Here is a 27,193-nt window from a genome sequence, read left to right on the forward strand (position 1 = left end):
ACACAGAACGAGGTACTGTTGTAATTAGAGCAAATAACACTATAATTGTTGTTGAGCCAATTAAGTGGCTCAATACACTGAGATCCTGTTCTCAAGTGATTTAGACAATCTGTATTTAACTACTATACCTGAACAGAACCACAAAATCAACACCTGGGAAAGATGGCGGCAGAATAATGAAGTTTAAAACTTCACTAACTCAACAATAGAAATGGCTTAGGCATTCCTACCACCAATATTTCTTTCAAGCACAGGAAGATGAAGTTTTAACAACATTTAAACCTGTATTTCAAAATATGAGATACCAATGGCTTTTCAAGGGAAAAAAAAAAAAAGAGAGAGAAAAAAAGAAAAAACAACCAAAAATTTTCAGGGCTCTATCCTCTGGGTCCACAACTTAATAAAACAAACAACATACCAGCCCCAAAATAATATATATGGATAAGAAAGACATTGCAGAATTCCCTCACCTCCATTATTACCTCCCTGTAGTGCCTACGTCATGAAGAAAAAAAAAAATCAAACAATTCCTCTCCTTTGTGCAACCATGTTTTAACACAACTACACTAGACATTCATAAGGCTGTTCTGAGCAGCTATTTTTTGATCCTAACAAATCTACACGTTTCTTGCACAGGTGTCTCAGCATCTTCGTTATCCTTTTCTTCTGAACTCGGTTCCCAGTCTGAATCTTCATCAGTAGGTTCGCACTCCTCCTCCTCGTCATCTGTAAAGCTGTCATTGAGGTCATATTCCTTTGCTTTACCAACATTGACACCATCTGTTTCCACAGCCCTTTTTCCTGTAGGGACAAAAATGTCATGTATTCATGACTAATAAATGGAGAGCTCAAGATCCCTCCCAGAGCCCACACAGTTAAGCATCCCTCCTCAAAAGAAAGGATCACCTAAACAACACATCTATCTTCTACTTAAGCCACTAAATACTGCTAGATGCCTACTCTGACCCTAGATTTTCTGCCTCCATCCATCCATCCATCCATCCATCCATCCATCCATCCATCCATCCATCCATCACAGTCTTAGGAAGCTGATATGACTTAATTCCTACTCACTTCTTTCCTGAGCTTCACATGACAGAAGGAAATCTTCTAGATCACTCACCTCCTATGTTCTCCACTTGCCTTCATGCTGTATGGTCTGTGTTTCCCTTCTGAAGGTCATTTCCTTCAGAAATGCATTTTGGCAGATGTGTTTGAGCCTCACTCTCAACATCTGTGACACCTCTTTTCTTAGATGTCCAAAATTCCTAATTAGCCATGGCCTGTTAATATTCCAATCATGTTTTATTCCGTCCTTAAGTCACATATCTGAGTAAAATCATGTTCATTCCTCTTCCTCCCATGCTCCCATTTTTTCATTCTTACCTTATCTAGAAATAACCATTTAATTATGTCAGTTTAGCTAACTTATCTGTTGAGCAGCTGTCACCAGCTTTCATATGAAATGATGAATACGTATATTTTTCTTTAGCTACAGACCACAGCCCAGATCCTAACTCTTTAAATTAACCATAAGCACTTCTCAGCAAACTCTTGAAACCTCAGGTAAGAGCTCCAGGTACAAACACCACCACCAGTACCTCACGTAGCCAGACTACAGCCACTATCAGTCACACTTTTCTATGAGTGGGAATGCTCCTGTTCCAGAATTACCTTCCTTTATATACTTGCTGGCTTATTGTTTAACAGACTTCAGAGGAAATTAATCATGCCATAATTGGGAGGACACGTTCATTTCAGGATGTTTCCTCCCAATTTGTCTCAAACCAAGACACCATGTTAGCTCATAACCAGCAGAATTTCTAAACAGAATCACAGACTATAGTCCTTGCAGAATTAATTATGTCTTACAGGGGAGGGGCCAAAATGAAGATGCTGAATAAAGTAAGAACAAAATGCCCCTTCTCACACTGAGGTTATGAGAGTAGTAAGCCCAAAAGCTGCTTATCAAAGAAAAGCCTTTTGTCACTTTCACAGCACTGTGAGTGGTATTTTACAACAGAAACAGGAATTCTGGAAAATACTGACAACTTTCGTATTCTTCCTGTAAGTACAGGAAGCGCATACTATGTTCTCCCTCCCCATACATCAATGCTTTGATTTTAGCAGTGAGTGATGCACTTCCTTTTATGCCTTCCCTCTCCACTTCTTTCCACAGTAGTTTAATTCAGCCCAACAGCCCCTAAAGCTGATGATTAAGTTCAATTTTGCCTTTTCTCTAGTACATATCTATAAAGATGACCTTGAAACTTTCTATGGAAGTATCTCTTTGATGTGGGGGAAAAAAAGCTTCCTGACTGCTCCTTCCAAAATGTTCTATTTTGAAGTGAGCTGATCAGCTTGCTAGAAAACCTACACAAAAGTGTGTAGGAGAATCCTGTCTATTCCATAGTTACAGGGTGTTATTTATCTCAGTAGCAACAACCTAGAGAAGTCACTCAGTAGTGACATTTTAATGACAGCATAATTCTGATTTTTTTTTTTTTTCAATTCCCTCCCTACAACTATTCCCCAGTAATTCGCCTCAGATTATTTTTCAGAACACTCTCTACAAGCAATTCTGGCAGCAATTAGACTTAAAAGCTAAACATGTTAACTGTCATATAGAGGACTCCCCTCTTCCCTTGGCTGGTGGTATTTAAATAAACTTATAGGGAATTTAATCTTGCTGTGTCTAACGGTGCAGTTGTGCCAAATACGACCAAATAAGGTTAACAGAGCCCTTACTGTCTGTCTGACCCTGCAGGACATGGTATGCCAGCCTCAGGTGTGAACTTGCTGAGCACCACATTTTATAAGTTTTGCCTTCCACAGAGTTAAGTAAGCCAGTCAACAACACATTAAAAATTTTAAATAGTAAGTATAAACATAATAAATTAATTCCCATCTTTCCCATGTGTGCAGAATATCAATTCTTCCCCAGTTTGTTCTTAGTAAGAAAAGTTGAATTTGACAGACTGAATTTCATTTTTGTGTGCAAGTTTTACATGCTACAAGAGCAGCACTTCTTCCTTCAGAGTCTCACCCCTGCCTGACCATCAGCTGCACACACAGGGCCTATTATTTGGGTAAGGATCATGCTCCTATGAGAGGCACAGCTACAATTTAAAACCTTCAAGAATATATTTCGACTTTTAGATATGCACACAGCCCAGCCTTCTTCATTTTAAAATCTTCACCACTCAGTGCCTGCCTCAACGCTGTAACACTGATTTCTACCATGGACCTCTGACCAAGATGGGGCTGGTACATGTAACACAGGATGCACTAAAGCACACAGGTAATAAACATGCCTCAGAATATGCTGGTGCACAGATATAAGCATAGCAAATATTTGGTGATAGCCAAAGTGCACACAAACTTGAGAAGGAAATGGTATGGCAAAGAAATTTCTCAATGCTAAGTTTAAAACAACCTCCTGCATTTACCCACAACAGAAATGGAGGCCAAAACAATTTGCCTACCTAACTACAACTATCTGCACTTTTATTTATTTTCTGTAGAAAGCAGATATGTTTTGAAAATTTCTTTAGGACATTCCCAGCCACTCCTTGGTGATCTCAAAGAAGGCAAGCCCATTCCCATTCCCACTCAAAATGAAGCAGTTCCACAACCTCCTGCCTTACTCTGGCCACTGAAAGTGAAGACTGCGCAGCATCAGACCTTAAGACTGATCTTTAAAGTTCACTTTTAATTTTAGAAAGCATAGGAAGCTACACATTTGGAACATGAGACACAAAAGAATCCTGGAAGCAGACCTAAGCATGCTTAAAACTTGAGTCTAGGAGCTCACAACATACATAAACTTCGATTCTAACAAGCCCTGAAACATCAATACCTCACTGTAAGAGTAAACAAGCTCATCAGCACATGCACAGATTATCACCTGGAAGTTATTTAAAGGTCAATGCAATGACAGGGAGTATCTCCATGTTGCAGGGGCAATCACTCCTTATAAGGCAACCTTAACTAGCTGTGCATGAAATACTGGATTCCTCTCATCCTATTATAGCTGCTGTGTTACAAGTGAGGATGGAAGACACCATTTAGCCATATGTGTCTCTCCTTAAAATATGCTTGTTTTTTTTGTCTGCTTCTAGGGAAATACAGGTATGATTATCCAGGAAGACTGGCCCAAATTCAACTGAAGCGCTATTACTTGTAAAAATACAGGAAGGATTTTACTAAAATAATGACTACTTTCTCCTCAGCTGAGTATTATCAAGCATCTCTAGCACTGTTAAATGCCAAATGAGCCACAGCAGACCATCTGTGTCCCAGGCTGATGTGCCCACTCACAACTTTAGAGTACACTCACCATTGCTTGAAGTTCGTTGTCGTGTTCCTCTTCCAGTTACTAAAGAAAGGGAAGTTGTCAGTCAGACAACAGAGGGAACTTTGCCATAAGGGTTATTCTTAGAGCTGCTACAATAGAAAACTGACCTATTAAACAAATGGTGAAATGGTTGTGCTGTACTTAGAGGTATAAAAGCTACTCTGATATCCCAAAAATACCGTTTTTGTCTTGAATCATTCCCAAGAGATCACCCAGATAAACTAATCTTAAAATTATTATCTCTGCCATCTGTAGACAAATGTCATAAATTCTGACTAGGGATTTTTAAAATTGGAATATTTTGGGGCATTTAAATATTTTACTATTTCCATGAATGTTTTTCTTTCTTAATAATGTCATAGCCCTGAATCTTCAAAGTAAAATGCTTTATCATGATATTTTCATTAGTGTTCTGCTCTAAACTACTATTTTTTGCATTGGGATTTCGTGTAGAAAAACTCCAATCCAATAATCAAAAGAAAACACCCAAGAAAAATAAATCAAAGAAGTATCTCTTTCAATTCTTTAAGAGCAGACAAAACATCAACAACATATTTCCCTGTATTTTTTCCCCAAATCAAATTACTGGAATATATAAAGTACTGCAAAGTGTTAGATTAGGAACTCAAATTCAGTTTTAGTTATATTCCCTCCAGGCCTCAAGAAGGCCTCAAAAGAACATAAATGCAAAAACTAGGTATCACAGTAAGAAAATCATTGGTTAAAAAAAAAAAAAAAGACAAAAAGATGACAGATATGGTTGCAGTATTTTGTTTAGAGCATCAGAATACTTTAAAATTGTATCTTACCTGGGAATTTCTGACTTAAAAAAAAAAATCCCAAAAAAATAATCCTAATACATAGGGAGTTATAAATGCAACTTTATTCCCTAAAGGGAGATTAAAGCACTTTAGTGAGATGGACTTGATGGTCCTTGTGGATCCCTTCCAATTCAGAATTTTCTATGACTCTATAGTATTGATAAATTGGCCCACCTGGAGGTGCACTGTGCTTGTATTCCAGCTTGTGCTGGGGGTTCTTCCTGCAAAGAAAATAGTAAAACCTTGATTCCATCACCATGTTCCACATTTAGACAGCGCAGAATTCCCTGCTATTTTATGGATAATTTTCAAGGCGTAGCATTTAGATCAGTCAACTAATAGCCAACAGACAATGACAACAAAATTAACACAAAACCCCTTCAAATATCTGTTGCATCATCAAAAGAATGATCAATTGTTCATGGGTGACTCCTTTCTTCTATCCCCAAAGAATGAAACACAGATTAAGAAATTATTAACTAATGCAATACAGAGGTTGTCTCATCTGGAAGGAGAGGCAGTTTGGGGTTTAGATAAAGCATCCACTGCACTCCCAAAAAGTATGTTGGCAATTTCATTACTGATATAAGCCTGTATCACTCAGTTGGAGATGGGAAATTCATCTCATAGGTGTTTTTAAGAGAACCACTTTTTCTCCATTAGTGAGTACCACCAAGGTCTTTTCTTAAGAGCTGTCCTCATTTTGTTACATTTCATGGAGACCATGCTTTTTAGGACAACCACACTTTCCAGGAGAAAATGTTTCTGGGTGGAAGCAATCTTTAACAGCAGCCAGTTTCAATACCAGTTTCAATATGCTCCCATAGAAATGCTATTGCCACAAAATGTATCTTCTTGTTCATTGTGATGATTATACAGTCTCCTAAATATGTAAAACCAAAATACTGAAAAACAAATCGAATACAGCAATATTTTGAAGAAAATCAACAGTGCTTAAAAGAAACAGCAGTCAGTCATAAACTGGATTTTATTGCTATTACCTCAACTAAGCTTTGAAACAAATCAATTACAGATTAAAATAGATTTTGTACAAAATCCCAACAAATACATTATCAAATTTTAAACTAAAAGTTACAGATGAAGAACAACATGTAACAATTATATAAAAAAAAACAATTTACTGAATATTGAAAAGAGATACAGTGGTGATCTCCAGACCACTGAATGGGCTCTTTGAATAGCCAAGTTTTCATCTCTGACAGCTGATATCATTACCAAAATAGTGATTTTTACTGTGTCCAGGTTAAAAATATGCACAGACTTGGGTGCTGTAAGGGTAGCAGTCTGACTGCAGTAGATTTCAGAAGGCTACAGTCACAGTTAACATCAAGAATTAGTCATTATTCTACTGTCATTCTGCAACTGCAGGGGAGAACATTCTTCATCTGTGAACAAAAAAAGCCATTTTGCACAGTGTTTCTCACCTATAACAAGCTGTTCCATATGGACACTCCGGCCAGCTGTCATTGTCATCCTTAGCCACCATCTCTATGTCATGATAGTCATCATCATTAGGATGACTGAACTGCTGGAAGTGAATGGGATTCTTCCTGCAAAAGACAAACATACACCAAAACTGACTCTTCAGCACAAGAAGAGGACATATAAAATGTGTTACTGAATCATTGACAGCTCATTTTTCTGTGGTTACATGAAGAGGAGCTTTTAATGTTTAACTTGATACAGAATGTATGACCTACTTTCAGGATAACAGAAGAAATTTTGTCTTAGCACCTGCTGCAACAGAATTAAACCAGGAATTTTCCTATTTCCCATCAGCTTTAAATTTCAGACCTCTAACACATACACAAAAGGTTTTATTTGAATTACAAATTAGCATGTTGACATTACGTTGTACCATAAGACATTAACAACTCCATGTGTAGCTGAGTCACACCAGTGTTAGTGAGGACAGCACAAGACCCTAATCCACAACTTCTTGCTCTACAGCACTTCAAACTGAGGTAAACAAGTAGGGAACACAAATTTATGCATCACTGAAAACGCACTTCTACCACTTCTAGGCAAGAGCTTTCTGCAAGAGCAAAACACCACTCACTAGTCATAAACATCATTTAAAGAAGAGTCTTCTTCTTTCTAGAACTGTTTTAAGTGGAGTTTAAAAGAATACAGAAAATCAAGTTCTGACTTCAGGAGAAATTCATGTGACAGATCAAAACATGTTACAAAAATTACACCAAAATTAACATACTAGTAGCAAAAGCAAATCTACTTTTCCCCTATAATTTCTCAGAGACTTTTCCCCCAAGCATAATATTGAGAAGCAAGAAATGTGAGACTTTAAAATAAATTAGTTTCCAAAAGACATCTACAAAATACGTTAGTGGTTACCTCAATTATTCCCAAAGTACATAACCTCTAGTGTGTTTCTGCAAATTATATAAGTGAGCTACCTGCCTCAAGCAGGGGGAATAACAACTTTCAGCTACAGAGCATTTACTGCTTTAACTAAGACTAGCTGCAGCTGCATTTAGAAGCAAGTATGGAACACACCAAGGACGTGTGCAGCCACCTCCATACACTCACTGATCAGAGAAACTCCTTTACATTCACAAGTACCTCTTATGAACGTCATAGAGCAGAGCCAATATTCATTTTAGCATTTCAACTACCACCATAACAAAAAGAGCATTTGTACAGCTTTTACAAAATCATGACTTAAACACTGTGAGCTCCGCTGGCCATTCAGGCCTCCTTTTAGCATTTGAAAAATACCAGGTATTTAGTATTAATTCTTCAAATCTACATTTGCTGTGTATCTTTCACTCAGAAAACTCCACAAGCAAGCTACAGATAAACTCTCCTATAAGCCACCTATGAAAGACCCTGTATCCCTTGGATCCATTTACATAGGTGATAGGTTTCTTGTCCTGGTCTTTTGTTACTGCTGCAAACTGCAGGATAATCAAATAATGTTTCACTAGAAACTATTGCAAGGTTGCAGTCTTTTATTCTGTAACAAATTCTCTTGAAACATCATTTGTGACAAATTCAGATTGGCTGCCTACTTCTTTCCCCATTCAAAATAAATGGGATGAAACCAAATCATTTAGAGGCCATTTGCTTTGTTTTCTTAATGCACAGAGCTAAAATACTTGCAGTAACAGCAAGAATTCTCAGTCACGTGAAATACAATTGGTCTTCTGAGAGGGATACAGCAGCAACTGATGTTCTTTGAAGTAATTTTAGTCCTTATTCCTACATGAAGATACATCATAGCTGCCAAGGAAAGATGGACTAACAGCTGTCAATTAGCAGATTTATTGTATTTTAGGAGATATACATTTCCTTTTAAAACATTGCTTCAAGACCTATTTGGACAACACCAAACAGCCATTATTGAAGGAGCGAGGAAGAAAAAAAAAGGAAAATAAGTACGAGAGAAAAGAGGAAGAGCAACAAAAGAGTTGTGATGTACAAGTCCTTGTCACTAGGCTTCAAAAGTCTTTTGGCCAGTAGATGATGCTCCTCAAATTATACATTACCTGTGAAGCACCTCAAACATGTCCTGTCTCTTGAGCATGTCCTACCTCAGATGCTCAGCAGAAACATCCTATTTGATCTTAGCTTTACCTGGCTAATTTATACTTATTCTGTGTAGTGCAACAATACCCCACAAAATAAAAGGAAGCAGAGAAGTGCATAGCTAATAAGCACATGTCCTCCTTTTTTCAGAAAAACCCTAAGGCTTCTTCCTTAAAGGTTTCGTTTGGGGTTTTTAATATTTATTTGTAGACATAAGATATTTGAGTTACAGGAGCACATCTATCACACTGTATGTAGCACTCCAAAGTTAACTGTTTGACAACAAAGCCTCAGTGCCAAGGAATGTGTTAATTCATTTGATCAAAACAAAATCATTAGGCTTTACTTGCGTGAAAAGTAAACAATTAAAAGCTTATTTTAATAAGAAGGTTTTATGACTGTTAGCTTCATATAAACATACCAAAACAGTTACTGCAGCTTTGCCTTCACAGAAGCTCTAAATCTGTGTACTCATCACTTTATGATGCAGGAAACTATGTGAACAAAAACTGTGCAAATAAAACTTTAAAACTTCTTCAGAATCTATGCAACCATTCTCAAGCAAAAGTTGACTATTGCTCAATGAAATATTTAGGACAGTTATTCATCTGTAGCTGTCAAAAGCAACTTTAAAAACTTTTTATAAAGCAAATTTTACTGACCAGTTCAGAATCCCTGCTTCCTCATAATCTCATGCAGAAGACTCCTTGCCATCTCATGGGCTTATTTCTTCAGCTACTTGAAAGAACTTCCTAGTGAAAATGTAATTAATTACCAGCACTGCTTATAAAGCGATAGAATTCAAGCCTGAAGTTATGCCATGACTTCATGTAATATGTTTTTAAAGTTCTATACTTTAATTCTTAATTAAAATATAGGAGACAGGACTAAAAAGAAAGATAGATGCAGGTCTTTAGCTGCTTGATTTACTAGCTTAGACTGAAGAGAAAAATAGTCATTTTCATATACACAGACAAACAAACAAACAAACAGCAAAGTATTCAGAAGAACCCACAAACAAATCCAAATGTTTTCTAAGCATCCCCTGCTCTGACAGTTCTGGGAGAGATTTTCACACACCCAGTCAGCAGAGAACTGCACTCCAGGCTATGGCAAAAGGATTCAATTGTGGAAGAAAGATTGTGAGATCCAGTTTCAGAGATGAGAGTTCAGGTCTACTATACCCCTTCTATAGTGACCCTTAAAAAGGGTGGTGGAGGTAGATTTATTTCAATTCCCTATTCTGCTAACTTCAGAAAAGCAAGCAGCAGACAAGAAGGTGACAAACAGGTGACAGTATTCAGAGGGAGAGCTCCTCAACAACAAATGCAGGCAGCTACGACATACACAGAGCACTTTGTCTAATAATAATAGCAGCTCCTTTGAATTTGGCCACCTCAAAAAGTGACACTGAATGAAGGTGGCAAAAAGACTCCTTTGGGCAAGAGGTGTGCATCAAGTTTGACTCTTCCAAAAGCAGTGTTTTCAAACTCATAAATGAAGAAAGTGAAGTACAGGTTACAAATTTACATCCTAAATGTTTACGACAGGCTAATAGAAATGTAGTCAAGTAACAAGAACTAACATTTGATATTTGCTCTAACACACTTTCACCACCATGTAGAAACAACTACTTAGGGGCCTTGAATTTTAAAAGCAAATACAAACTACAAAGCACATTCCTTTTGCTGCAAGCAAACAAGGTTGAGTTTCATATTTCCTGAAGATCAAAGCTGACATTTTTGATTCTCCCTATTTACAAATTTCTCTGACAAAGTAAGACTGCTATTTGTTATTTCAGAACATTCTTTGATTTTTATAAAGCAATACTTTCCAAAAGTGTTGCTGCCAAATGTTTCATAATCAAGAGACCCAGGAAGAAATGTGCACATTCAGACTCCTGCTCCCTGTTACCAGTACCCAAGATTTGCCTTCCTAAAGATAAGGAATATTTCATCATATCAGAACATTAAATCTCCTTAATACCCACACAGGGCAAAACTTTTTTCAGCAAAATTCAAAGTAGCCGGAGCAAATCTAAAGCTGCATTTGTGCTAGGATCAACATAACTGTCTAATAACACATGCTTTTGTCATAATCATTAAGGGAGAAAAAATGAGATAAGTCAAAGTTGCAAGAAAACCAACATGTGATGTACTCATGAATGTAACAGCTTTACAATTTTGATATACACAGTTTTCTCAGCATCAGGCCCACCAAACATACAGGAACTTGCACTTCTGCTCGTTTGGTTCCTAATGAAACTCACTGTTTTTATTATTGCTGAAGCCTCTTGGGGGAAGATAAAAAAAAAGTCACAGGATCTGCTGTTTCCTGGATTAGTCTTGTCTTCTGTATTTACAAAGTGCATGGAATTTATCTAGAGCTCAAAACCTCCTCCTAAATGTAGCTCACAGGTCACTGGGCATTTTCTAGACTCAAAAGCACCTCTAGATTTCAACCTTCCTTTCGATACATAACACCACAGGACACCACAGATCTTTTCTGGGCAGAAAGAACTAGCAGGAAGTCAGGCACCCAGCATGGTACTTTGGAACTTCTCTGGAACATTTGCATGACAAATCTTCTACCACCTCCATCTTGAAAGGATATGAGCAGGGAGAAAAAGAAGAGGAAAAATTCCAGTTACTCCTCACTTACAGTATTTCCAAAGACTGTCCAGATGAGGGTTAACCATGAGTTCTAAGTATGCTTTGTTCTGCTTTTAGGGGTGACTTAAAGCTTAAAAAGAATTGCAGAAACACCAAGTTACAATAAAAGATATTCTTGATTATTTACAGATGACAAATAGTAAGTATTTTAAACATTCAGATCACAAAGCAGGCAGTAACTTCAATAAATATAATAATCTTTCATGTAAGTCTCACTTTCTAATAAAAGAAGCCTACAGGGTCTGCATTGGGCATTTGAACCTTTTACATCGCTCCTCCCTGCTAGTACCTCATACCATACACACAGGTCTTTTATTTCTTTTCCTTATATAATGGACTTTTATTTCCTGCAACATTTAATCTTCTAATTTGATCAAGTACTTCACCCCTTGTTTGGGTTGTATTAGGAGTTAGCAAGACATCCTGGCTCCTCCCTTCATCCTTCTAAAGTTAGTGTTCTGCTATTTGTTTCTCATCAGTCCCCTGTTCACCAAAAGATTTTTTCCCAAATCTAAGCTTGTAACTTTGAAAACTTTACAGTTTTCTCTTCCATAGCTAATACATTACTTCTGAATAACAAGATAGCCCAAGCGAGTTTTAATTTTACTTTACCTGTAACAGGCACTTCCATACATGCAAGGAGTCCTCTTATGCTGCATCAGTTCGGAGCTTTCTGAAGCACATGCACTTCTGGCTGAATCAGAAACCTTAGCATTGTAGTCCAGATTTGCATCAGGCTCAAGAATCCCTTCCTGGGCACGAAAATATTGGGAAGTCCTGCCCCAGTGAGCTGGTTGGCTTGTAGAACCAGGAATCTGCCCTCTGTTTTCTGTTTCCTCAATTCTATTGTCTTTACTGGAGATCTGACCAACTCTTTTAGACCATTTGTTATGCAGCTGCCTATCATTTTTTTCCAGAGAACTTGCAGGGTTTTTTGTTCCAGTCTTGTCACTTCCTTCCATATCCCTCATGGTAGTCTCAAGAGGAAATCCAGATGTATTCTGTGGAACAAGGTTACAATTTGAATAACCTAGAAATTTACACTCCTCAGAACTAAAAACTTTGAAGAAAACCTGTGTCTCATCATCTCTGCTTTCAAAATCAGTTATAGAACAGCCCAGGCTAGAAAGGACCTTGAAAGATTGTCTGGGCCAGACCTTAAAAATCTTCTACTCCCCAAACTCAGGTTCACTACTAAACACAGCTGCTGAATGAAAACCTCAAGTTCAGAAAACACACAGAGAGCACACACTCTGAAAAGAAAAACTTATCCAACTGCTTCCTTCCTCAGCCTCAGTTCCCTCACAACATGACCTCTTCTCTCACCACCTCAGTTTGTAAACAGCCCAGGGACTAGTTTAAATTAACTTACAATTAAAAGCACTGCTCCTGAAAAATTATTGGGGATTATACAGGTGAAGATGTAGTAGACTGTAGAGGAATGTAGACTCCTACCTAAGAATCAATTTAAATTATTAAGGAATTACTTACTAATTTAATGAATTTCTTAATAATTTAAGCACCAAGATATACAGAGCATATGTGTATTTATCTATATAGAAGATATATGGGAACTCAGGATACATACCCTGATGCTAATCCCACACTGATACATCTTAAATGCTTCAGCTCATGACTCTAAATCATAACAGTCTGTCATAGACACCATTAAGCAAACATTTCCATTTTGACACAAACTGCATTTTAAATTTTGGAAAAAAATGTACTCCTAAAATAAGAAATATGTTCTTTAGAAAAAGAATATGAGATGCACAACTGAGGAAAGAACACTGTCCTGACAACTGAGACATTACCTGAAAGCCTATCTATATTCAAGGTTCAGCTACTTTGGTATATCCTAGAACTATTCAAAGGTCTCTGCTTTCTAAAGATTATAATCTGTGTTCCCCCTCCAGTAAATTCATACTTAGTTTACACAGGTGTGTTCGGCAGAGCTTGAAAAACAGCCAGTGATTTCCCATTTGATTTAGTTCCTTTCAATGCAAGTCTCATAAAATGTTATCCAAAACCAGAGACAATTACATTTGAGCAGTAAGGTGATTAAGAAAGGGCAAAGTCAGCATTAGTATCAGTTGATCCTGGCACAAGCACATTTAGTGACTCAACTAGGTAACAAAGACAACTCCCAAAACACAGCTCTGCCATCAACTGCAACTTAAGAAATAAGCCTTCCTTTGCAAAAGAAGGCATAAATTACTGTTACATGCCACTACCACTTGTGAGTTCTCTACCATGTAGTTCAACCCACTGTCTATATTGTACCTAAGGAGACAGAAGGCTTGCAATGATTAGGATCAGCCACACTCCAGGCTGTGACCCAGGGTCAACATAAGCCACCAGTGCTCAACGCTGGGACAGCATGCACAGGGCCTTGGCACCTTCTGGTGGCTGCTGTCAACTACAACAATTCAGACAGTTCTGCTTTCTTCCCTGCAGAACATTTTCTCAATTGACACGAGATTCAATTTTCTCAATTAAACATGACAGCAGGACCATGGTTTAGGCTCTGATATCCAAAGTACAGTCTTTCAGAGTTCTCTATGGCTATTACTCTTGCTTGCCCTAATGCACCAGTTTTTCTGCAGTCTTGAAAGCAATTTCTTAAACTGTTCTTGGGATTAAAACAATTTATGAAATTATTAGGTGAAAATAAGTAAGGCTTCCAAATTGCAAAATGGAATAATTCATTAGGTACTCACTCATTTTATAACCTGGTGAAGAGAAAACAATTCAGCAGCTGTTATTAGTGCACCTAGTGGACCACTGTTATACCAAAATTACTACTACTACTACTACTACTACTACTACTACTCCTTGCTCTGAATGCACAGGTTGTTTCAATTAACCTTAAAATCAAAACCCCAAAAATTTTCAGTGTCAGAAGCATTTTAAGTATTTTATCAGATCTTAGAACATACCCAAGCAATTTTAATGCCAGACATTAAAAACACCTCCTCAAGTGGCTCACTTAAAGGAAACAAGTCAGTGAAAACCTCAGTTTGCTCTCACCAGAATATGCTTTGTTTGTCTTTAGCAATGATCCTTCTCTTTTCACCACTTGCAGAGTGTCAATAGCAAGGATTTAACTGCCTGTAAATGCAGCTGTACTGTGAGATCACAGAGACACTGGACAAGCTGGACTAAAGGGTCTGTTCTCTCCATTCTTCACTCACAAATCGTTTTGGGTTTCAGGCTACCTTTTTCCCCTTTCCTTTTTTGACTCAGATTTCGAGATGGTGGCATAAGCACACTCCATGCTACTTCCCTTTGAAACATAGCAGTTGCTGAGCCACACACCATCCTTATCTGACCATAAACCCTAACCTACTAGAATGGCAATAGCTTGGGCAAAGCCCAGTGTCATATTTTATCAGTATCACACCATCACCTAGCCCCAGAGGTTCCTGAAAAACAAACCACACGTACCAGCCACTCCTAGAAGCAGTGCTCTGGGCCCACATGTTCTTACCCCTTGCTGCAAAGCTCAAAGTCTGGTACCTCTGTGGGACATTTGGGGCCCAAGTCCCAGATCCTTTGAAGGAAATGCAGAAAAGCAAATCTTTGAGGATTCCATGATCCTTGCTACAGAGCAAACCAATGGACTGGTATTTCAAAACAACAAATTGTGAGCAGAACACATAGAACAAAAAGCTGTGTTGTAGTCCCACCCTTCAACATGACATTGCCAACCACATTCTCATTTTTTGTCATATCATGGTTCTGCCCTGAGCCAAAAAGTTACCTGAGATGAAGGAACAGGGATTGAAAAGCAGTTCCTTTTCCCTTGATCTTGCTCTCCACCTTCAAAATCCTCTCTGGTTTCTTCTGAAGCTGATCTTTTTTTCTGCTGTACACGTACTTCTGATTTTAATGACTCTGTATGACCTTCTCCCCATCCTTGGTCCTTTTTCTTCCTACTACCTTAAAAAAAGGAAAAGAGTACTTTTGGAATGCAACATTTTCAGTGAAATGCTGACACCAGAAATCATTAAAGCAGAACACTGGGCACATGTCATGAGAAAAGCCAACAGCTGTGAAAAAGACTTTTTAAACAATTCCAATAATGTTTGTGTGTACCCCCAGTTCCCTCAAGGTCAGGCCTTCAGATACAGCTCACCAACACAGCTCCTAATCTCAATACCGACACAATCAAAGCATTCAGTCTTTGAAAGAAACATTATATTCATACATATAACAAACGTTATAGTTCTGGCAGAGAAACAAATAAACAAACAAACCCCACTCCCCCAAAAACGCAAAACAAAAGCACAAACATAAGAAAAGCATCACACCAGTACAGGACTCAGCCAGCTGAAGTCCATGCGATTTTTATAGAAATAAGGCAGGAAGGAACAGTCTAGATTTAAAAGGGGGATGAAAGAAAAAAATACTGAAACACAGATTTTCTTTGGCACCTTATAATCTTCTCCAAACTAGCTTCTGAGGAAAAGAATAGGCAGTGTGGTGGATGGCACATCAGTGAGGTGTTTAAAACCACAGTTGCCCTCATCAGTGCACACAGACACCTGTATTTTCAACAGGAGTGAAGAAGCAGCTAGCCAGACACTGCGTAACATTCTCCTGTGGGGCTGCTTGGCATTAAGAGCCAAATTCATCACAGCATCTCAGCAGAAACAGCAGCTGGAGAGAAGAGTCACTGAAGCAGAGCTGCTGCACACTGGGGAGTAGACACGCTCACCAGCCACAGTTCATACGCTTGGATTGATCAGCAAAGGAAACTCAACAGTTTGCACCCAAACCACTTCACACGTCCCCAGAGAAGGGCAAACAGGGTGGGGTGTGCTTCGTTCAGCACAGAGAATGACAGAAAGTCTCATCCTCTCACTTCTTTAGCCTTCCTGTTCCATCAATACAAGTCACAAGGGCAATAAATGCCATGTAGAAAGATTGTCTAATGTCAGTTTTAGAAGCTCCCAGGACCAAAGTCAGACATGTTGGTAAGTCTTCTTGAGCTTGTGCCAATGCACAGGCACCTTATGTGTCCCACTGACAGTGACTGAACACAGCCTCCTGCTGCTGTCACTGCTGACATGCAGCAACAACAATACATGACATGTCTAGCAATTTCTTTTCCCACAAGAACAGGAGGAAATACAGCACTATTTTAGCCTCGTGTTGGTAAGAAACTATCAGGCTATAATGAACTGCTCCTCCTAGGAATAAACGTTCAAATAACCAAAGAAATAACTTTCTAAATAACCAAGTTTGATTCAGGAATGATTAAAAAACTAACATGCAACACCACCCGAACCCTTCTACCTTTAAAACCTGTGTAATTAAGAACCAAAATTTAGAAGGGCAAAACATCAGTGACTTCAGTGTGGAGAAGGCTAGGAATTAAAGAGACAGAAACCACCTAGAATTTGCATACAAAATAGGCAAGTTTATAGGAAAGGGCTCCAGGATTGCCAATGCTCAGCTGTACAAACAGGGTTTATAATCTGGCACTAAAAAACGAAAAGAACAGAAAGAAAAATAACCATTGAAAAAGAGATCTATCACACTCCCAGGACTGATGACAAAGGAAACAACAGAAGTCAGTCTTTGTCAACTGCCCCACACAGAGCATGGAAAGAGAAGTAGCAACGTCATACTTCCTATCACCACCATTATAATTTTAAAAAATTATATCAAAGCACAAAAACGCATATTGGAATGCAATTGTTATCACACTGCAAACCTACCTCCTGTCATTACAGGCTTGCAAACCTTCTGCACCAGGAGATCTCTTTCCAGCATCCAAGATGGAAGCACTCTCTTTCTTTGAATAGATTTTGACTGTTTGCTTTCATTATCATCAGGAAGAGGAATCTGAAACAACATTTACTGTTTAGTAGTTTATCCAGAAGAGTGGAGGCAAGCTAGACCACAGTGTTTACTCTGTTATGCCCTTCAAAAGCAGTCTGGGTAACCACCTACTTTTTGTATGGGAACCATTGCTCAAATATTTTACTTTTTTTTTTTCAGTTTCCACCCACTCAGGAAAACAACATCTATAGGAACATTCATGCAGACAAAACAAAACAAAACAAAACAAAACTTCTTAGATCTTTGGAATAAATATCTAAAAGGCTACAAACTGAAAGATTCATAGAAGAGCTTTACCACCACCTTGCTCCAGAGTTTTCACACAAAGACATAACAGAAAGAGCACTTTTAACAAAAGCCTATTTGTCAAAGAAAAAAACCCAAAAACTAAACCCCACAAGCAGAAAAGTCTTTCTTGCACTCCTGAAATTCATTTCTCCGAAAACAACCAAACTCCAAATCTCTAACAATGCAAATACACCAAAGTCACACTCATTATTTACTGGAAACAGCACTATCACTTTGCATTTCCTGAACCAGTCCACCCCAGAAATCTCAACTACAGCAAAGGTTGACATTTAATTGGTAAAGAAACACAACACCTCCTTAGCTTCCAACACATGGTTACAAATAATAAACTTCATTAAAAACTTAAGCACCCACCAAAAGTCTGGAGGCAGCATCATTATTCCTCATTTTTTTGGCTCCCTGGACCTCAGAGCTGGAGCATGCTGGTTCCATTAACAATGGAATACAGGACATCTCAACAGCATGAACAGTTGGTGCTTCTTCTGTATCAGCCTCCTGATTTTTTTCTGATGAAACAAAACCAATTTTAGCTACTCACACACAATTTCTATACATTTATATACAGATATACATTTTATATACATTTATATACAAATATAAACATACACCTTTGACTCAAACACAAAAGCTGGACTGAATGTTTGCCATTAACAAATGCAGTTTGAAACTGACCATCAACATCCTCTTACATCAACTTACAGAGGAAATAAATGCACCTTCCTTTTACTTCACACCTAAAGGGTTTTGAACAAAAGACCCTCCAATAACTGCTGACCACAACTGTGGTGTTTTGGGGTTTAAGTACATAATTTACACTGGTTGCTGCCATGACAAAACTTCTAGAAAGCTGAAATTGCACCTTAGAATTTACTTTATGGTAAACCTGCACAACTCCCCAAAATCAGATCCTATCCCAAAAGTCAGGCACCAGTTTTAAGATGAAGTTTTCAGGATCAGTTACCCAATGAATCAATCACTTCCCAGCAAGTTCTCACTACAGTCTACAAGCTTGCAGCACTTTGGTGACACTAATACTCAGGTGCTAGTTTCAAAAGCCTGAAAAAAAAAGTTCTGAGCCACTACACCCAAAAAGCTTTTTAGGTTATGGGAGCACACCCAAACTGCAACTATTTTTTCTTTAAACACATTGCTTTTGTACTACTCAATTCACCAGCACAAATAATTACGGGGGGGGGGGGGGAAGGTCTAATTGCTGTAGCATTCCCTGCACAGAAGCACTGGGGAGTCAGCACAGTGACCACCTGAACTCCCTCTCTGTCACCCTATGAAGAGAAACACCAAGGGCTAAGCTCTGCCCTCACCCCTCCAGCTCTGCAGGGACTTACAGAAACCCCACGATGGGTGAGGTTCAACGGGACCACAGTGAGTCACCTGGCCCCACTCCCCTGCTCAAGAAGGGTCATCCCAGAACACATGGCACGGGATTGCATCCAGATGGTTCTGGAATGCCTCCACTGAGGGACACTCCACAACCTCCCTGGGCAATCTGTTCCACGTGCAGCCACTGTGCACAGCAGAGAAGTTCTTCCTTATATTCAGGTCGAACGTCTGTGCATCAGTTTCTGCCCATTGCCTCTCGTCCTACTCCATGCTCTTGGCACTCTTGGATCTTTACACTGACGAATGAGGTCCCCTCTCAGCCGCCTCTTCTCGAAGCTGAAGAGGCCCTGTTCCCCCAGCCTTTCCTCCTACGGGAGATGCTCCACTCTCCATAATCACCCTCGCTGCCCTCCGCTGGAGCCGAGCTTTCCCCGCCCCTTCCCCCGCGGCAGAGCCGGCTCGGGGCTGCAGCGCTGCCCTTCAAACCCCGCGGCTGCGGACACGAACCACTCCGGCCCCGGGAGCGGGCGTCTCTACCTCGGGCCCGCGGCTCTGCGGGGCCGGGCCGGGCCGGCCTCAGTTCGGGGGTGCCGGAGCCGGCGGGACGGGAACGGAGGTGGTGCCGAGCCCGGCGGGAGGAGCCGCCGCCGCCGCCTGATGACGCGCGGCCGCCCCGTGACGCGGCAGCGCCTCCGTGCTCCCGAAACTGCGGAGATTCGCCCCGAAAGCAGCGCCCCAGGTGCGCGCCCGCAGCGGGCGGGCGCCGGCGCCATGGCGGCAGGCGGGCAGCCGGCCCGGAGCGCTGCCGGCGGCCCCTGCCCGCACACGGAGGCCGCGGTGACGCCTCCCCACCCCGAGGCCGCGGCGGGGGACGCGGAGCGCGCTGCCGGCCGGGACAGCGCCGAAGGAAGAAGAGGACTGGGTGACTTCGTGTCTGCGCTTCCTCCCGAGATCAGCTCCCGGATTTTCAGCGGGCTGGATGTGGATAGCTTGTGTCACGCGTCCGTGACGTGCAAGGGCTGGCACCGCGTCATCGAGAGCAACGAGCGGCTGTGGCGGCACCACTGCCTGGCCGTGCGCGCCGTCTGCCAGCGGGAGATCGACTGCGACCGAGGGAACGGGTATTCCTGGAAGGTAAATCCACCTCCAGCGGCGGAACACCGGTAATGACATTAACGAGGCTGCTAGGAGGGCCGATAGAAATGTGTAAGGAAGCGACATCAGCGCGTCGCAGCCGTCCTAGGGCTGTGGGGGGACCAGCTGCGGTGACAGCGTGTTTCGGTAGCGCATCCCGGCAGACGGACATCTGGTGAAATACCCTGAGAGGTAAAGCAAGGCTGTCTCCTTTCCTACCCAGGACGCAGCCTGTCCGGCTCGGCATTAGTCCTCCTGCTGCCCCGCACAGCCTCAGCGCTGACCGTCATCCTGCACAAGCTCTAACATGGTACGAGGCCCACGTTCCCGCAGATAGAGCTGGCAGGGAGGAGATGACAGAGCCCCGATAGGCAGCGGGTGCTCTCTGCTTGTGTTTTGTGGAAATAGAGCTGCTGGTCAGGAATCGCTTCCTGAAAAGTCATCCTTTGATGAAAAGTCATCAGGGTAGTGCTGTCTCAGTATACCTCAGGTGACACATTTGGGAGGGGAAAAAAAAAGGGACTAGAAAAGGAAATGAGCAGGAGCTTGTGTAAACTGTTTAGAAAATCTCCCCACACACGGACTGCTCTGAGGAGTTTGCAGCAGGTTCAGTTCCAGAACATGCTGAATGATTTGTCACTGTTGAATCCAGCCTGGAAGCTGAGGTAGATCAGGTAGACCAGATAGCTGGTTCCACGGATTACTCTGGGCCAGCCAGAGGGTAATCTCCAACTTTACTTCAGCTGGTGTGTTTAAGAGCAGGGGACACTGGAGGGGTGAAAAGAGAGAAGCAGCAGCAAAAGAAACAAAAGCAGCCTCAGGACTCTGACGTTTCAGTAAAGTTACTGCAGTGTGAGGCACAGCCATGAGCAGATAGTGGTTACCCTTCCAGTGTAGACATCTTGCTACCCTTGCACAGCAGTTTCCAGAACTCCCTGCACTCTCTGTTTTCTCTGGAGGGCACTTGAAATAGAAGCAACAAACACAACGAGTCTACGTTTTCTTGCCCTAAAAGACTGGCAGAAGAGAAGAATCCAGCCAGCCTCCAAACAAAAGATAAAGGTCCCAAGTTAAACAGAAAGTGAAAGGTGCCTTTTTTAAGGAGTAAGATGAATTCCTGGTTTGGGGTTTTCATCTCAACCACTAAAAAAATTAAGGCAGAAACAGAAAATTCTGTTTCTGAAGAAACAGAAGAAGTGAAGCACGTTCTGCTTCTCAGCAGCATTGCAAATTACTAGGCTTGATGTCTAGATATCCAAAGGCACATTCCAAATCCTTTTTCTAGCACTACTCTTCTAGTGCTAAACTTAGTTCAATTGAATGCAGTTTAAATTGGTTCCTTTCCAAGATCTGACTGTATGTTTTTTCCACCAGATTACATTGTTGAGAAACTACTGGAAAAGCAAAGTGAAGCAAGAATGGCTTAGTGGGAAATACAGCAACATTCCTTCACAATTCAGCTTGCCAGAGAAAAGCATGTATCCAATGGACGTTGACACGTGGGGAGAAATCTTGGAAGCAGAACTTGAGAGATGAGAAAAGAAGTGCTGATTTCTTGCAACTCAAACAACTTTTGCCAATAGCACACACACTGTTTGGCAGTTGTGAAAATGACTGAATTATTTTGGACTGATTATAAATTTATGATGAAAGCTCAAAAAAAGAAGTTAATGTGTGTCTTTTTTATTTTGCAGTTTACTGTATTAATTTTATGTAAAATTCTAAAGACAACTAACTCTCCAGTTGTGTTTTATATTTATAAATCTAATTGCACTGTCAAAAATATGCTGATTATAATTTCAGTTTGCACTTTTTGTTTTGGAAGAGATGATTTTTATATTAAAAAAAAAAAGCAACCCCCCCCAAAAACCCCCAAGGTGCGTTTGACTTCTTGACATGAAGTTTATTTTATCAGCAGCACAGGAGAGCCCATAAAGGAAGGCTGGGGAAGGGACAAATCCAGACACCAGAAAGAAGAGGACAAGGTGGCCACCCCAGAATCAGCTGAACATTCCCAGTACCCATTTCAAGGGACAGAGTCCTCACAAGGACCTCACACTTGCACAAGGATCTGAACTTGTACTCACAGAAGTGTTGGTGCTTGGCAGTTCTGAATTGCTGCTACCTAGCTGTGAAATTTTTGGATTAGGACTCTCAGATCCAGGACAGGGTGGAAGCAGATGGGTAACTGACAGTTTCAACCATTAGCCGTGCACATTAGTAGTTTGTGTGATAAGGAGTAGAGCAAAATTTAACTATTTTAAACAAAGTAAGTCAGCCCTATGACGTAACACAACTTGATATATTTTCATAGTCACGTTAAAACACATTGAGAAACTTAGTTTTTTCCTATCTGCTGACCTTCCATCACATGGGCCTTGCTTTACTAGCACTGATTTTTGGCACCAACTTTAAAAACTGATGCTGGTAAAACAGGAGCTGCCTGTCATATTACTCAATATCAAAGTGATTATAAAATCAGTTTACTACTGTTACGAATATCACATTTCCATACCTCCTTTACACTAAAGAATAAAATCAGTGAGAAAATGCTGGGAAGATCCCGGTTGCTTGAGGCATTCCTGCAAAATTCAGTCAGCAATCTGGCACCAATTTTCTATGGAAAGACTACTACCATGCTTATGAAAACTTGGTTAGATTTTAAATCCCTTTACTCAAGTACTGCAAACATTGGCAGAATACATTCTGAATACCTTCTGACAGTGTAAGGGTAGAAGTGTCCTGTCATGAGCATGAGGTTCAATGGCACTAGGTCAGACTCCTATTAGATGCCAAGTTTACCCAAAATGGGTCCAGCCCTTACCTTTATTAGGACCCAGTAACAGTAGATTAAGCAGAGCAGTTTTGCTCTGAAAATACAGACTGTGGTCGTCTGGGCTAAGATCCAGTAACTTTACTTTTTTTTTTTTTCCAGTGATGCTGATGTTTAAGCAAACCATTAGTTTAAACTTGCTTTCCATTTACACTTTATTTTCTTACACTTACTTAACCATTGAAGAATATCTGGTGAAAATATCTAGTATTTCTTACTCCCCTTTATTGCAGGTGTCTAGGCTCACAGGCTTTATCTTGTAGGTGCCCACATCTACAAGTGAAGGAAGAAACAGATCAGCCAGGTGAAATGGGCAACTCTAAAGTGCTTTCAAGAACAGAATGTTACGAATGCTACCTGACCCTTTTTCTGGTTTAGAGTATTCAACAGACTCCCTCAAAACTAGTCCACTTTCCTCATACCATGCCTTCCATTTGAACAGGTTTTCATGCAATAACCACTGGTACCTTGTCTGAATCATGAGTAGCATATCTAATTTAGACACCTTTCTCATCATCATGATGCAATGACTGGATTATCTTTATCACACATCTTTTGTAATTTATTCCTTGTAGGTAAGTCTTAGTTACAGGATCTAGGCCCCATTGCACTAGGTTTTAAAAATCTCCCTTTGCCCGCTGTTCTTGTGGGCCAACTACTATATTATCAAAAACATATGTAGTACCCAACATTCACTGAAGCTTCTGCTGTCAACCTGCTGCCAAACATGACTGAAGTATGGCCTGGCTTTAAGGACATATATCTGCCAAGGAAGGCAGCAACCTCCCTTGGAATGGAAAATATGATTCCCCTCCCTCCAAATTATTATAACTTTGAAATTAAGGGGCTTTAAGGCAAAGATACAGTCCTTTACTAGAATATCTATAACAAGGCACACGAGCAACGACACCGGCGGTGTCAGCAAAGAGAAGCACAAACCCAGTCCCAGGCTCTCCCCCTTGGGTGCAGTTCCCACCGCAGCCAGCGGGGGCGCTGCCGGCTCCCGGCCGGGCAGGGCGCAGCGGTGATTCCCCCGCGCCTGCAGGGGGCGCTGTGGCGCGGGCCCGGCTGCGTCCCCCTCACGCGGTGATGGCGGCCGGGGCCGAATGGCCAAAGAGATGGAAAGGGTGATTCCTCTGCAAGCAGGAGCTGTGAGGGGTTGGGCGGACGTGGGGCGATGGGTTAACGTGTAGTAAAAAAGGCTGAGGCAGCTGCAGAAAACAGCAAAGCCCGGCAGAGGCAGCCGTTTCTGCAAGCAAGCCGGGAGAGGCTCCCTTGAGGGGCTCAGGCTCCTGGGTTTCCACCTGAGGGACACCCGAGTGGATGGTGAGGGCCCTTTCCAGTGAGGTCAAGCGTTAGTTAATGAGGTTGCAGTTTAACAGCTGCTCTTAAAAGCAGAGCTTCGCACATGGTGGGAGAAGCAGTGAGAGGACAGAAGCTCAGCAGGGGCAGTGAGTCCTCCGGGCAGCAACCTCTGGTCCATTCCCCTCTGAGCCGAGAGCAAGGAGCTGAGCCCAGCCCCTCACCGCCCTGCCAAAATCTCATGGTATCTCTTCCCTTTCCCAAGGGAAAAAAAATCCCTCTCCTATGAGAGCACAGCCAGCTGCACCCGCTCTCCCTTGGCTAAGTATTTTGTCTCTCTTAAGTGCCCTTGTTGTCATCTCTTAGGCAACAGATGGGAGAAAACTCCCCGGTTAAAAAAAAAAAAAAAAAAAGGAAAAAAAAAAAAAGAAAAATTCTAACCTCCAACAAGTGCAGCTCAGAGTAAAGAGCATTCCTAAATATAGAGGATGTTGCATAAAGATCAATGAACTGCAAACACTGCTTCCCCTGTTGTTAGCTATTGTACTCCAAGATTATATCTAGTTAGCTCAAATTACCAAAAAAAAAAAGCCAAAAGCCACACCCAAGTACATTGAAGGTAGTGCTTCACTCCCTGCTCACAACATGTGTTACCCTGACTTAAGAGAGCTAGAAGTGCAAAAAGTGCATCTAAATTTATCAAGAAGAAAACAATACTAGCAGTACATTCCCATCACCTCAAAACTGCCCAATTTTTAAAATCATAACAGAGAAACTGTACAATAATGGATCTAGTCCCTCACCTTTCTCATCCAGCCTCCTCTGTTACCTCCAGTCTGTAACTCCCTGGCATTTATCCCCTATTCCTGCTCCTTTCATGCCCCTATGCTGTAAGTTCTCATGTATTTGTCCCAGGATAGAGTTTGTAAACAGAATAATATTCAGGTATGAATCCTAAAACAGTTACTTCACTGTGCACTTAGGTGTAGCTTTTCCCTATTATTGAATGAGCACTAAGAATCCCCAGTATCTGCTGTGTCTCTGCTCTGTTCAGATCAGGTGGCTGTGCCTCTATAAACAAAAGGAATTAAACATGCAGTTATGCAATTACACAAGGCTTGGATCTTTAAAGCTGAAGTAACAGTGGTGTAAATTTCCTGTGAAAAATCTATTACTAAGAAAAAAAAAGTATTTACAAATTCTCATAAAAACAATGTTTTATTCCTCCCCCTACTCTGAGTTCTTCCTTTAAGGGTTTTAATTCCCTCTGGAGATTTCATTATGTCAATTCTGGTAATCTATTCTACTCCTCTCTGCCCCTGCACCACCTACTCAGCCTCCCATCTCTGCTGCAGGATGGGTATGTTCTCTTCCCTCTAAAGAGACCCCAGCAGCATCCAGTGGTGCACTCCACCTGGTGGGGACACATCTCTTGCCCCTTCTACCTGCTAACAAAAGACACTGAAATGCCAGAAACAGAGGGATTGTACTAATGCCTAAATTAGCACTCATATGCGGGTATCCTTCCCCAGAGCGTATCCTCAGCAGCTAAGACCACACATGTAAAGCCCACACCACCTGGGGCACATTAGCTATCCTCACACCTTGGTGACTGATGAAACCCTTTTTCCACTCCAGTGCTTACCTCCTAACACGTTTTTGCTGAAGTGCAAAGTTCTACTTTTGCAAGCCCCACTGACCTTCCCACTACATTCCCATGCCGTTTTTATGCCCCTGACAATTGGAATGCGTCAGCTGCAGAAACTTGCTGGAGGTGTCCCTCACCCAGGCTTCCCATTAGCCACCTGGCCTTCTTGCCGTTCACATTCCTACCCACCTGGCTTTGCTAGGATACAGAGCCCTTTGGAGAAAGCACGTGAAGTTTTTGCAGAGCTGTTTGCAAATGTTTTCTGCCCACACAACTCCACTATGCAACAAGGCCTTAAAACAGCCAGGCTTCTGTGAGGAAAAAAGGCTTCCCTCCTGCACAAAACCCTGTGAGCTGCTGCACAGCTGGATATCAAAAAGACCAGCACTAAAGCTCAGCTGGAGGGCCCCCCAGGCCAGCATTTTATTTCTGCATCTCCTAAACCACCTGTGGTGTTTTTAATAACACCTATTGGTGTTAGAACCCTCCTTGCAGCTATTCAATGTTGTCGTGCTCCATTTTTGAAGTGACTAGCTACCAGTGTGGCTTTATTTCATCACAGTGCAGGATGTGGCTTTGGGCCATTGCCATTAATAGACTAAACGAAAAAGCATGCATGAGATATTTAATCACCACAGACTTTTAATCAGACCACTCAAATTTCAAGGATAATTTTGTCAAGTGTTTCTGCCAATAGGCAGAAACATGCAGATAGTCATGTCTTTATCCTGTCCATCTTTGGAAGGTATCAAGTGACAAAGTTATCCCAACTGAAGACAGAACAGTTGAGCTCAGGACTGGGATCTGTTTTTTCTGCCCACCAGAGCTGACAGGAAGACAACAAAAGCATACAGCTGTGAGGACTTAGGTAGAGGTGTTGTTGTTTTTTTTTTACTGTCCCTCCAGATGAACCTGGGATGACGTATATTGGGTTCCCAAGAGCATGTGTACACTTGGCAGTTGCTTCTCACCATATTCCTTGTTCAGAAAAGTCCATCTCCAAAACCATTGAAGAAATCACCTGCTGCATTTAACACCTTAAGTCAGCAGCAGCTTCTCATCAGCACAATCCTAATAATTGTGTCTTGGGGGCCAGGAGGGGTTCAGGCTTCAGTTTTAAGTGCCAGACCCACTTCTGCTATTCTGGTAAAACAAAAAAAACCTTGAAGATATGACTGTGGGTTGAAAGTCATGAAGGAGGGAGGTGATGGACTGCAAACTCGGAGATCCTTGAGGACCTACCAAGATGAAATCCAAGAGGATAATTCTGTATACTGGCACAGTTTGCTGCAGTCTCCCCCAACTCCTCAGAATCACCAGCACTGCTAGTCCATGCCCAGCAACTATGGATTTACAAAG

General features: G+C 41.2%; 2 protein-coding genes across 3 annotated transcripts; one reads left to right on the forward strand and one right to left on the reverse strand.

The window, feature by feature from the left end:
- Positions 1-152: 152 nt before the first annotated feature.
- APLF (aprataxin and PNKP like factor) lies at positions 153-18,960 on the reverse strand. 2 transcript variants are annotated; one of them, XM_062490632.1, is made up of 9 exons: positions 18,923-18,960; positions 17,931-18,082; positions 17,140-17,270; positions 15,181-15,355; positions 12,030-12,418; positions 6,624-6,749; positions 5,353-5,399; positions 4,340-4,378; positions 153-801 (listed from the first exon to the last, which is right to left on the reverse strand). In XM_062490632.1, the coding sequence occupies exons 2-9, from the start codon at positions 18,027-18,029 to the stop codon at positions 596-598; spliced, it is 1,212 nt and encodes a 403-aa protein (XP_062346616.1). In that variant the 5' UTR covers positions 18,030-18,082; positions 18,923-18,960; the 3' UTR covers positions 153-595. The 2 variants fall into 2 exon arrangements, with proteins under 2 accessions (XP_062346616.1, XP_062346617.1); XM_062490633.1 differs by lacking the exon at positions 4,340-4,378 and having other exon boundaries at positions 15,181-15,359; positions 17,144-17,270.
- Positions 18,961-19,622: 662 nt separating this feature from the next.
- FBXO48 (F-box protein 48) lies at positions 19,623-21,905 on the forward strand. Its single transcript, XM_062489457.1, has 2 exons — positions 19,623-20,051; positions 21,426-21,905. The coding sequence occupies exons 1-2, from the start codon at positions 19,689-19,691 to the stop codon at positions 21,585-21,587; spliced, it is 525 nt and encodes a 174-aa protein (XP_062345441.1). The 5' UTR covers positions 19,623-19,688; the 3' UTR covers positions 21,588-21,905.
- Positions 21,906-27,193: the final 5,288 nt, after the last annotated feature.

The sequence above is a fragment of the Cinclus cinclus genome, chromosome 3 (genome assembly GCF_963662255.1).
Source record: "Cinclus cinclus chromosome 3, bCinCin1.1, whole genome shotgun sequence".
Lineage (NCBI taxonomy): Eukaryota > Metazoa > Chordata > Aves > Passeriformes > Cinclidae > Cinclus > Cinclus cinclus.

What these genes read in the sequence shown, in the direction of transcription:
- APLF (XM_062490632.1), bottom strand. Translation starts at nt 18,029, where the DNA reads ATGTCCTGTATTCCATTGTTAATGGAACCAGCATGCTCCAGCTCTGAG. An exon ending in ATGCTGCCTCCAGACTTTTG is followed by an intron (nt 17,271 to 17,930) that starts GTGGGTGCTTAA and finishes ATGTTGTTTCAG; the next exon opens with ATTCCTCTTCCTGATGATAA. An exon ending in TATGGAAGTGCCTGTTACAG is followed by an intron (nt 6,750 to 12,029) that starts GTAAAGTAAAAT and finishes TGTCTTTTGCAG; the next exon opens with GAAGAATCCCATTCACTTCC.
- FBXO48 (XM_062489457.1), top strand. Translation starts at nt 19,689, where the DNA reads ATGGCGGCAGGCGGGCAGCCGGCCCGGAGCGCTGCCGGCGGCCCCTGC. An exon ending in GGAACGGGTATTCCTGGAAG is followed by an intron (nt 20,052 to 21,425) that starts GTAAATCCACCT and finishes TTTTTCCACCAG; the next exon opens with ATTACATTGTTGAGAAACTA.